The 10951-nt window shown below is 37.2% G+C and overlaps 1 protein-coding gene and 1 long non-coding RNA gene across 3 annotated transcripts; both read right to left on the bottom strand.

Annotated features, from left to right (window-relative positions):
- Positions 1 to 46: 46 nt before the first annotated feature.
- Positions 47 to 2777, bottom strand: LOC133742603 (flavin-containing monooxygenase FMO GS-OX-like 9). The gene is made up of 7 exons (XM_062170294.1): positions 2114 to 2777; positions 1929 to 1999; positions 1639 to 1800; positions 1354 to 1436; positions 993 to 1128; positions 639 to 812; positions 47 to 403 (listed from the first exon to the last, which is right to left on the bottom strand). The coding sequence occupies exons 1-7, from the start codon at positions 2694 to 2696 to the stop codon at positions 200 to 202; spliced, it is 1413 nt and encodes a 470-aa protein (XP_062026278.1). The 5' UTR covers positions 2697 to 2777; the 3' UTR covers positions 47 to 199.
- A 5740-nt stretch (positions 2778 to 8517) lies between these two features.
- Positions 8518 to 10377, bottom strand: LOC133742018 (uncharacterized). Of its 2 annotated transcripts, XR_009862322.1 has the most exons (4): positions 10182 to 10377; positions 8954 to 10098; positions 8736 to 8864; positions 8518 to 8650 (listed from the first exon to the last, which is right to left on the bottom strand). It is a non-coding gene; the product is annotated as an uncharacterized LOC133742018 (long non-coding RNA). The 2 variants fall into 2 exon arrangements; XR_009862321.1 differs by having other exon boundaries at positions 8954 to 10377.
- Positions 10378 to 10951: the final 574 nt, after the last annotated feature.

Raw genomic sequence — 10951 nt, 5'->3', positions numbered from 1 at the left:
AGAATCCTTGTCACTTCAAGTAGAGTAAATGGAAGTTCTTACAAAAAACAAATGTTCAGGAGCTATTTTCTTGTGTCATTGCTGTTCAAGTGTTTATTTAATAATAAATTCTCCCATTTCTCCAAAAAAAAAAAAAAAAGTCCCAAGTGTCAACCAAATAACAAATACATTTAAACAAACAAGAATAATTTAAAGACTTTTACATAGGAAAATCTTGAGCTCCTTGTTCTTGTTGAGTAAAATGTGGACTTTGAAGAGCCTCTTGAAGCAAGTCATGATCATCCAACGAATCTCTATATGTTTCTAAGTTTGTCTCAGAATTTCTTAAGGCAGAAAGGCAAAGCTCTTTCCTCCATTCCTCTAAATGTGGGAACCCGACATGATCTCCATATTTGTCGCAATACTGCAAGAACAAGAAAACAAATTAGGCCTCTAGATTGATAGCTTTGAATGCAAGCTACGTCAATTGCGGTCAAAAGATCACCCGTATTTAAGTATACAAGGTAAAAATAATCAATAAATTACCAGACGTAACAAACATTCTTACCTAGAGGCTTTAAGTTAACTTATTTTCCTCCTCAAGAAAAAGAAAACGAAAAAGAAAAAAAAAAAAAAAACAAACAAACAAATAATTTTACCTCGAAATCTGCAATATTATGAGTATTGTACTTGGGGATGCCAGCAACATCCCTTGAGTGGTAGAAGTCCTTAATGGACTGCATCATTTCGTCCCATGATGGCAATGTTCTTTTCCCAGAGAGCAGTTGAGCTATCCATTTTGCTTGTGACTCAAAGAAAGGGAACCCTATGATCTGGATGGACAGATGATGAACATGAAAGCTATATCTATATGTTGGAGCCAAAGAAAAAGAAGAAAAATAAGGGAAAAATCTTGGATCAAGTTGCATGAACATTATATTAGTCACGCTAACTAATGGTCAGGCCGCCTAACCCAAAATCTTTCAATTATAACATGTGTCAATTTTGGTTACCTGTCTAGGAATGCCAATAAAAGATAAAGAAGGAGCAAGTGAGGGAGGGAAGGTGTGCTCATACAAAGGACCCACCCTGTCATCATCAATAGCTACTATTCCTTTGGTGTCAAGAAATGGGAATGTGTATGAATACCTGCACAAAAGTACAAACACAAGTCACAACCCACTTGGAACAATTAGAAGTAATAACACTCGAAGTTCTTCATGTCAGAGACCCACAGAAAATCTCCCAGTCAAGGTCAAGTTGGTAACTTTCAGTACAGTTTAGGGCATTAATAGCTTGTTTCATAAGCAATCATTGAGTTTTTATAATATTGTCTGCTAAACAGTACAAAATAGTTTTGGAATGGAACATTACCCTGTGCAGTAGATGATGGTGTCTGCAGTTACCCAAGAACCATCCACAAACAATACCTTTCCATCTTCTTGAAGGGACTCTATCTGCATATGAATTGTGCAGTTAAAAGTCAATAACATCACACATGTAACAGACAGAATTATGGTTAAAACTTAAAACTAATGGGATTGTAAAGAATTAGCCCGATATTGTAAGGAAATACGAGAAAATGAGTTGGGACTTGGGACTAAACTAGTTTTAAGGTTTCATCCCTTTTGGTGTCACCACGAGGTGCGATTGTAGTACCTGTGGACGAAGATGCAAGGTATCATGCTTGGAAATGACCTTGGATAAGCCCTCAGAGATATTGTTCATGGATCTTGCGCTGAGGTACACTGCCTTTGCCACTTCTACTAGCTCCATTGATATGTCTTGCCCACTTAGTGAAGTTCCAACCACAACCACAACCTTGAACGATAAATATTGAACGTCAAAAGCTTGAATATATATATATATATATATATATATATATATATATATGAATGACTAATGGATCAACAAGGTCGTATATCAAATACAGGCCGCGCGCAGATTACCTCATTACGGAAGGGCTCGGGAACCCTGTAAATGTGACTGTGCATTTGCTTCCTCTTCCATGAATCCATTCCTAAACATGACCAACAGTATTGAAAAGAAAAAAAAGAGAGAGAATGAAAACAGTTTAATTCAATATAACTACAAATGTTAGATAAGAAAAGAAATTTTCAAGTAATTACTTTACCATTAATGGAAGGCAACCTAGGCTGAGAGTAATGGCCGGTGGCAATAACCACAGAATCAAACACCTCTTCCATCACAATCTGGGTCTTCTTCTCCACACTCTTAACAAGCCATTTCAAATCTTGGCATCCCATTACATGATCCAGCATGCCCACATAAGCCACCCTAGTATTGAACCTAATCAAATCCCTCAACCCAAACCAGTCACAAAAATCTTGAAGGTACAGAAGAAGTTCCCTATGCCCAGGAAACCTTCTCATGTCTCTACCCTTCTTAACTGAAAATGGGAAGTCAGTGAATCCCATGATCTCTCTTGGAGATGTTAGCCTTAAAGAGGTATAAAGACTACTGTGGACTTTTAGATGATAAGACTTCGTACTAGTAGTAGGACTAGTAGTGTTCCTTCCTAAGGGGTCCTCTCCCTCCACATTTGGGTCATACAGCCATTGACCTCCTACATCATGGTTTTGTTCCAACACCACCACTCTGTGACCTTCTTTCCTCAGCTCTCTTGCAGCAACAAGCCCTGAGGGTCCAGCCCCAATTACGCACACACTTTTGGATTGGTACCTCTCAGACACCATTGTTGTGTCAATGGGTTTTCTGTTGGTTGTGTGGAGTTTGATTTGGTAGGGGTATGAGAAATTTTGATGTTGGTGATGAGGCTTTTATAGGGAGGACTTTGTTTAAGCAAGAAGATGGGGATCTTTTAAAAGAACATGTTAGTTGGTGAATCAAATCTTTTATCAAGACTCCAGAGCATAAACTCTTTTTGTTTTTGGTATGCTAAGCACCTAATTATTGTGATTAGCTGTAATACCAAATACGTAGCTAAGTAGGAGGTATGGGATATCTCTGTTTTAGCTACCGAACTACTTGCTGGAATTTATTGTTGATGTGTACTTGATGCCCTTGATTGTCGAATCAGACTGTTTAGAAGCAGTAGCCTTAAAAACAAAGATGACATATGACTATTGATACGCAATAAACAATACATCCGGAGTCTTCTACAGGCCTAGAAGATGTAATGTAGTGGCACATACAATTGCTAGGTTTATATTTTCAGTTTCTGAAAGAAGTTTTTATTTTTTTAGTTGGAGGAATGGTGGGAATAGCCCATGAATGTAAATACTACAAACTATTATGTGATCTCTAAGTAGTGTAATTTTGCGAGCATGATTATGCTAAACCATATAATATTTTTGTTTTTAGTATCGAAACTTATCTATCTATCTATACTATAAAGTGAAGCCCTCTTTTAGTGTCAAAAAGTTTATTAAAATTTAATTTTTCTATATATAATGCCTATTTAAACATGTTTAGTTAACTCACCAAGAATTTATTTTAATTATAATGAGGAAATCGTCAAATAATGCAATGAGGCAAACAAACCAAAAGCACAGAAACATACCGATCTCCACGAAAACTACTCACTACAATAATCAAAATTGCATGTTTGTCACGTAGTATATACAGTTTTGTCAAGAGGATAGGACATAGTTATATATTTCAGCCCTGCAATACAACCTCAAACTCTCAAAAGTAGAATTCCTAATTAAAGACATTAGGTAGATTAGCAACTGATGCAAAGGTATGTCTTCATAGTTCACATAAATTTTTTCTTTTTCACCGCGCGCAAAATGCAGGCACGATGCTAGTTTTTAGTAAGAGAAAATTATTTGTAGAGATTTCTTTTTATAAAAGATAAGGCTCAATTAGCTTGGGATCATGCTTGTAAACTTGAAAATCAAGATGGTGAATTGTTGATAAAACAATAAATTAGTTGCTTGTTATGGTCATCAATTAGATCATACTAGCTTTTGCATCGATAATTTCCTTTTGTATTTTGTTGTCGAAGATTGCTCAAAGATTTTGGTTCCAATTATATATATATTTTTGTTCATTATGATGTTGGAGATAAAGTTGGTTTCGCAAGTTTGGAAACAGACACACGTTACATGCATATTGAATCAATGCCTTATATTATTTGTCTCCTCTAAAAGCACTTTTACATGATAATTTTTGGTGTCTTCCGATTTATGATTCATCAGACAATCACCAAAAACATTTACTCTATATATATATATTAAGATAGATGGATTTATTATATATTATAGTTGTTTTTGTTTTACTTTATCTGGATTGAACTTTTCAGTGAAGAACTTGAGAAGAGAGAGACTTCCGTATGGCACCTGCACCACGTGGCAATGCGGCGGCCCAATCAGTGCTCAAGCAGGGGGTATTTTGGGTATTTCACATTAAAAATCAGGGGTAGTTTCGAAAAAGAGGGAAAAAATTATTTCTTCTGATTGGAGGGCCGCACCGCTACGTGGTGCGGGTGCCCCTACACAAGAATTTCTCACTTGAGAAACTTACAACTCAAAGAGTTAATTTATAATAGCAATTAGCAACCTTGCACAATAACAAGTAAAAAAGAAGTGAGCCACGGAGGCTCCTCCTCCAACTAATTAATACATTTCATATGATAGCGGTAATGCTGTAATCTCTCGCCGAACAAATCCTCAAGATCGATCCGTTATGCTACACTTTTGATATGAGAGTAACTTTTTTTTTTTTTTTGAATAAGATATGAGAGTAACTTCATTTGCACAGTTTTAAAGTTTAGAATTAGAACCTTATATATATATATATATATATATATATGATAGAAAATTTACTTTTAGAGTTAAGCAAAACGATAATTAAAAAGGTGACTTAGTATCTTCTTTTGATAAAAAAGAAAAGAAAAAAGGTGTGACTAAAGTAGAGTACTTGCGTTCGGAAGAAAGAAGAAATATGAGTAGTCCCAACGACAAAAGAATTGTCATCGAAAAAAAAAAACAACAAAAGAATGCCCCCTTCTTGAAGCTAAGGGAACATGAGCAATCATGAAACAGTACGTACGTAAGCATGTTTGTTCAGCACAGTTTCCTCATTTTCATTTGACTTTCAAATGTGGTCATGAAGTCAAGTACAGACAGTTCCTCTTTTATTTCCTTTCCTTCGATCTCCAAGTTTTCTTTTTACGCATGAATTAGTACGTAAATCTTAATCCATTTGAATAAGAAACCAAGTGAGAAGGATTCACAATTCGGGTAAATAAATCTTTTATTAGTGTGTAGCCTAAGTCTGCAAGTACAGGTAAATTATTTGTTATCATTCATATTATATCCTACCTAGCTAGCAATGCTAAATGATTGGCCTTTATGTAAAGCTTGCAAGGTAAATTACATTGAGTAGATACATATACCCGTAACACTCTAAGCCATCCCAGCTCGATCGACCATGAATCACAATCATGGCCTTGCTTTCAAAATCATGCACGAGTTTACCAAACTCATTGTTCAGCATTGTTTGACTGTACAGTAATATATAATACACTAACAGATCGATTTAGGCATTAAAGTATTAAACTAACAAAGTCAAGGTTTAATCAGTCCTAATTCATGAAGCCCTAAACCCTACTTTAAGGGAAGCAAAATGGAGCTTCAAAGTGAAGTAAAGAACTAAAGTAATATATAGGTTATTCATATCCATTTACATGCCTGCTGGCATGTCATTTTCTCTGTATAGCTATGTCTGCAATGTGGACTTGGCAGTTCGGTCAAGAATGTACATGTAACTTCCTCCCATTTATTCCTTCGGCAAATATAGTCACAGCACTAAGAAACCGATTAACTGCGCTGCACGTAAGAAAATTTTTAGCCAAGCTCTCGATCTTTAGGGTTTTGATTTTAGAGATTGGTTTTTTCTATATGCAACCAGGCTCCTTTCAATTCGGTCTTTAAGATTTTGATTTTAAAGATTGGTTTTTTCTATATGCACCCAGCTTCTATCGATTTCTAGGGTTTTGGTTGTAGAGAGTTGCTTTCATATATGGCCCCAGCTGTCTAGACTTGATTTGCTAAGCCAAATATTATTCGTAAGACGTAACTGATAATTCACTTTTTTTGACTTAAACGAGGATGTATTCCGTCATTACTTTGGCACAGAATCTTCTGAGATCCAAGACGATCATAGATTTTCCAGTTTGATTTATAACTCCAGTTGCAACAAGCAAGCAAGCATACCAAAGTGAGAGGTGGAACTTATAGATGACTAACTGTTGTATAATTTTAATTGTTGTGTAACAAATAAATAAATAAATAAACATTTGTATCAGATTCGTCACCAAAAAAAAATATATATATATCAGGCACATTGTTACTTTCTTAGCATTAGTCGCCGAGAAATTAATACAACACTGGGCCCGCTGGGGTTGTTTCCCTCTTGGGTTTCATTTATTGGCGCCAAAATTTGACCCGCGTCTGGGAAATGTTGTCGTCTCATTTACCAGGATGCCATCACACCGTGTTTGGATATGGTATATCCGTAAATCAGCGGGTCTTTTTGAGGGTCTTTTGGGAAACCAGCCCCACCATTTATGCCAGCTCATCTCTGCCGTAAATCTGGGGGATACTATGGGCTTCTATCTGGGACTGTGCTAATAAGGTAACTCAATTGAGAACGCGCGCAACCGCCCCCAATTTATTTATTTTATTTTATTTATCCTTTTTTAACATTTATTTTCTAATAAAAAATAATCTGTTCAGAATAATCGACCTACTATATGTGGATGATTAAACTCGTGGTTGCAAGATGGAATGTGATCTTTGACTCCTCTCAAGAAACAAAGAGAACTTGGGGTTGACAAGTGTATTTCCATGAACACTTGATCCTATATTGTGAAATTCTCACCACTTTGTATTTGTCTCACTAGTTCCATGAACAAATCCGAACCCAAAGCCGACGGTTTTTTAATACCTTTCAACACCAAGGGTTTCGGAAAGCACCTAAATTGTGTTGCTGCCCGGATTCCACACTAACATATGCTCATGCCACATGGGCTTTTGATGAGAGCATCCCATTGGTGTGGTACGGATCTAAACATACACAAAGACTAGGCAGGTAATGTTGAAAGATGTTCGATCTAGCTACTACGAGGTCTTCATTTTTGGCCAAAGAAGAACATATACACCTTTAATGCTCTTTAATTTTCTTCTCGTGTTTCCATTCCTTTGGAAAAGACTACTGAATCGACCATGCAACCGATCATAATCAACACCCGATCTACTCCTATGGAGTTTGTCAAGGTTCATGGCTTGTATATAGGCCGAGCTCCATCTCCATCTTTAATTAATTAGGGTTTTGAATTCATGGATTTTTGTTTCCAAGAATAAGATTGGATTTTGTAATTAGGCCCAGTTCTCTTCAGCATTTAAAGAGATAGGGTTGGAACCTTGGATATGTTTGGAAAAGAAAAAAATTCTACTAATTTCCTAATCCAAGACTTGAGATAGCGGGTTCCTCTTCCTTTGTCTTGTCACTGAATTAATTAGAATCGATTGATATTGTTTTGTAAAGATCAAAAAGCACCTTTTTTTTTTTTTGAATAATTAGCACGTTTGAATAATATAAATTTCACAGTAAAACATATATAATTGTTTGAAGAGAATTACAAATTGTAAACTGAAAAAAGTAGCTAGAATTGGATTGACCAATGGCGCGCACAATTTTCATCCATCTACTGGAAGTAGGCTTTCCGCATAACGTACCACGTTAGAGTACAGGATCTGATCTGCTTCATCATGCATGTATGGGAAGCTTCCTGTCTTTCTGGCTTTGAGGATCATACATGAACAACTCTGTATCATAATTTTGATGTAGTGTTTGATCCTTCCAAAATCCGAAGGACATCCATGGCAATTTTGTTGTAAATTGGCAACTGGGCGCATGTGAACAACCAATTGGTCTTTTGCCAATCTCGCCCTCATCGAGTTTTGAGGAAATTTGCTATTGATGACTTATAATGGAACTCCGAAATGAGAAATCTGCTTCATCGATCCCCCATCCCACAAATGTTTGTGGTCTTAATCGCACAACCATATTACCGATTGAATCCAATTACGGGAATAAAGCCACTGGAGACCAGGAAGAAATGATCGGTCAAATCACATCCAAATAAACGAATCACGCTTGGGAGAGTGAAATGGAGTGCAAAAAGTTTTACAGAGTTGGAAGAGAGGTGAAAATGCATGGCGGTTGAAGATTGAGGAGCAGAGGTTACAATTGAGTACGCATGGATGGGATGGGAGACATCAATGAAAATTGAAAAACAAAGCAAGGAAACTAACGTCAAGAGGAACCTACAGTTGGATAGGCTAGACCCCCTTCCCTAATTCAAGTTATGCTTTACTATCGGAGTTTGTAACTTACTCCCTAATGTTGGAAGTGATTTGGTTGGACTTGGAAAAATATTTACTTTCTGGTGATCGAGTAGTATAGCATACTTGCAGCATTCATTCTAATCAACACATTTTATAGGCAGGAGCCAAATTCCAACATAAAACACCATAAAATGGCAGAAGGAAATTCCAATTAACAAAGACAGTTACAAGAACTTTGACATTTGAGATTTTCAAAAGAGCCAAAACCAAACACTCGAAACTCTCAAAAGCAGAATCATGTAGACCAAGCAAGTGCATCCACCCATCAAGAGCTGCAAAATTAAGAAAGTTGATGAAAACGTGTATTAGCACTGGTTCACAATGCAACCAAACAAGATTACCAACATACAAAATTACCATGACAAAATGACAGCATGCTCCTCCGGCTTACAATCATCGATTGTCTCATCATCTTGCACAAAATCCTCCTCTTCCAGTTTGTACCACAATGCTGCATGAGGAATGATTTGGTTTCGAATAGCAAGGCTACAGATCACATACACCAGCATGTCATTTTCAAAACCAATAGATGAATACATGGGCATTAATTAGAAATTCAAAACAAATGAGAGTACCCAATTACATAATCCATCGGTAGCTAGCCGCCCTTTGAGTTCACCCTGACACATGGCATCCATTTGTTCGTGTCGGAATTTGGACAGGGTAATGTCTATAACTTTTCAAACCTTGTACACGTAAGATGCGTTGAAAAGTTAAAGTATCCACGAGGGATTCTGACTTTTCAACGACAACAAAATAATAAATGTCGAACGAAAATATTCAATCATACATTACAACTAAATAAATCTCAGCCTCAACTCCCAACCTTTGTTACTCGAATGCCATGAGTCTTAGAACTGGAAGGTCACTCATATAGCTCGATCATCACCCAAGCCTGCAATGTCATGATCGACCAGCACTGCTCAGCTGGACTGCCAGAGCCTCCCTCAACATGAGATTGCTCACCAATCACAAGGGCTTGATTTACTCAAATCTAGGAGCAAATCTCACCTAATTGGACAAATGTCACAATCCCATGACCAGCATGGCCATAAACGTGGGTTGAAGATGATGTGATTAGAGGAGACCACAAAATGGTGACATCTGTCACCCACTCGACCAAACCCATGCTACTGGCATGTCAGAAGAAAGGAGCTGACACCCTTATTTTCGGGGCCAAGCCCATACTCCAACAGTGTACCTCAACCACCTCCAAGCCCTATAAAAAGAAGGACTCTTCCTTCATTCGAGGTCCCTGGATCACTTGAGGAAATACCAAAAAAAACTTCCCCTCCTTCTCTCTTTCTGATTGGATCATCGGAGCCTGATAGGGCAGCACTATGTTGAATCGATCAGCCAACCTTATGGAGAGAAGATAAACCCCACATCCAAGATCCTACCCCTCTACCCCACCTCGGATTTCAACGGAACCCTGTTGACTTGATACAAACGAAATTTTGCATCAACACCATTAAACAAATAATTCAGAAAACTAGCCTTTAACATCATCATTAACTAAATTCAACAAAGGAAACCCAAACTTACAGCTTCTTCATCAAAGATAAAACCCTGTTCATAAGTTTTTGTTTCAAAGAAGTTGAAGAAGCTTCGACACTTCTCTATAACTTCGACATGCGAACCTTTGTGCAACCTTTTGTGCAACCTTACTAAAAGAAGTTTCTCTGTCAAGCTTTTCTTATCATACCATTCAATTTCCGTCCTACAACATACCCCAAACTTGAGCAGGCAAAAAAAAAGAAAAAGAAGAAGCCATTATTAATCAACAACAGAAACTAGAATTACCCAATTGCTTTCAACACCACAGACGAGTTGTCACCAATCACCTAGTATGTTTTAGTAAGGATTTGATTTAAAAAAAAAGGATTATCAGGAGCAAAGACAAAATCGAGCTTGAATCCTCTTGGATCTTTTATCCTGTGACACCTGATATCAGTGAGATGACAGAGAGCCGGATAATCATGGTCTGGTGATTCAATCTACTTCGGGAAAGGAGAGAGTTAGATCATATGTGCACAACACAATTCCTTAAAAACATGATAAGCATAGAAAAAAAAAATGGGCCTCACCTGCCTAACAACTATCTGATTTGCCAGCAACGCATAAACCCAAAACATATCCAGTCCCTCCTCTACATTACAAAACACGTACAAAAGGCAACATTACTCAATTACTCTCAAGTCTAGAGCAAGAGTTAAAGACTCTTGACTTGTGAGGGGCCTCTACCTGTAAATGGTTTTTCATATCCTCCTCCAGTAACAATCTCATATCTCTTTCTGTAGAAGGGCTCAAAGTGCTCCTTCTCGTATTGTGCTTCCCATTTAGATGTCTCCGCAAACAAGTTCTTTTTCAACTCATCCTGCAAAATACATATATATATCATAACAATAACATCATTGGTGAGACAGCAAATTCAAGAAGAGATCGAGATACTAGAGATACCTGGTGGCAGCCAGGCTGATTCAAGTATTCTTCTACCCATTTCTGTTTCTTATCTTGAAATAATATCTTTTCCTCTTTAAGAAATTTCACTTGTAAGCGCTTCAGATCGATTT

The sequence above is a fragment of the Rosa rugosa genome, chromosome 4 (assembly GCF_958449725.1).
Source record: "Rosa rugosa chromosome 4, drRosRugo1.1, whole genome shotgun sequence".
In the NCBI taxonomy this organism is placed as follows: Eukaryota; Viridiplantae; Streptophyta; class Magnoliopsida; order Rosales; family Rosaceae; genus Rosa; species Rosa rugosa.
Note: the sequence above shows the minus strand (reverse complement) of the source record. Positions and strands in the feature narration are given on the sequence as shown.

Bases quoted from the DNA above. Each gene is read 5' to 3' on its own strand.
- LOC133742603 (XM_062170294.1), bottom strand. From the start codon at position 2,696: ATGGTGTCTGAGAGGTACCAATCCAAAAGTGTGTGCGTAATTGGGGCT. The intron at 1,801-1,928 runs GTAATCTGCGCG...TTATCGTTCAAG, and splicing joins CCGAGCCCTTCCGTAATGAG to GTTGTGGTTGTGGTTGGAAC. The intron at 1,129-1,353 runs GTAATGTTCCAT...ACTTTTGTGCAG, and splicing joins ACCATCATCTACTGCACAGG to GTATTCATACACATTCCCAT.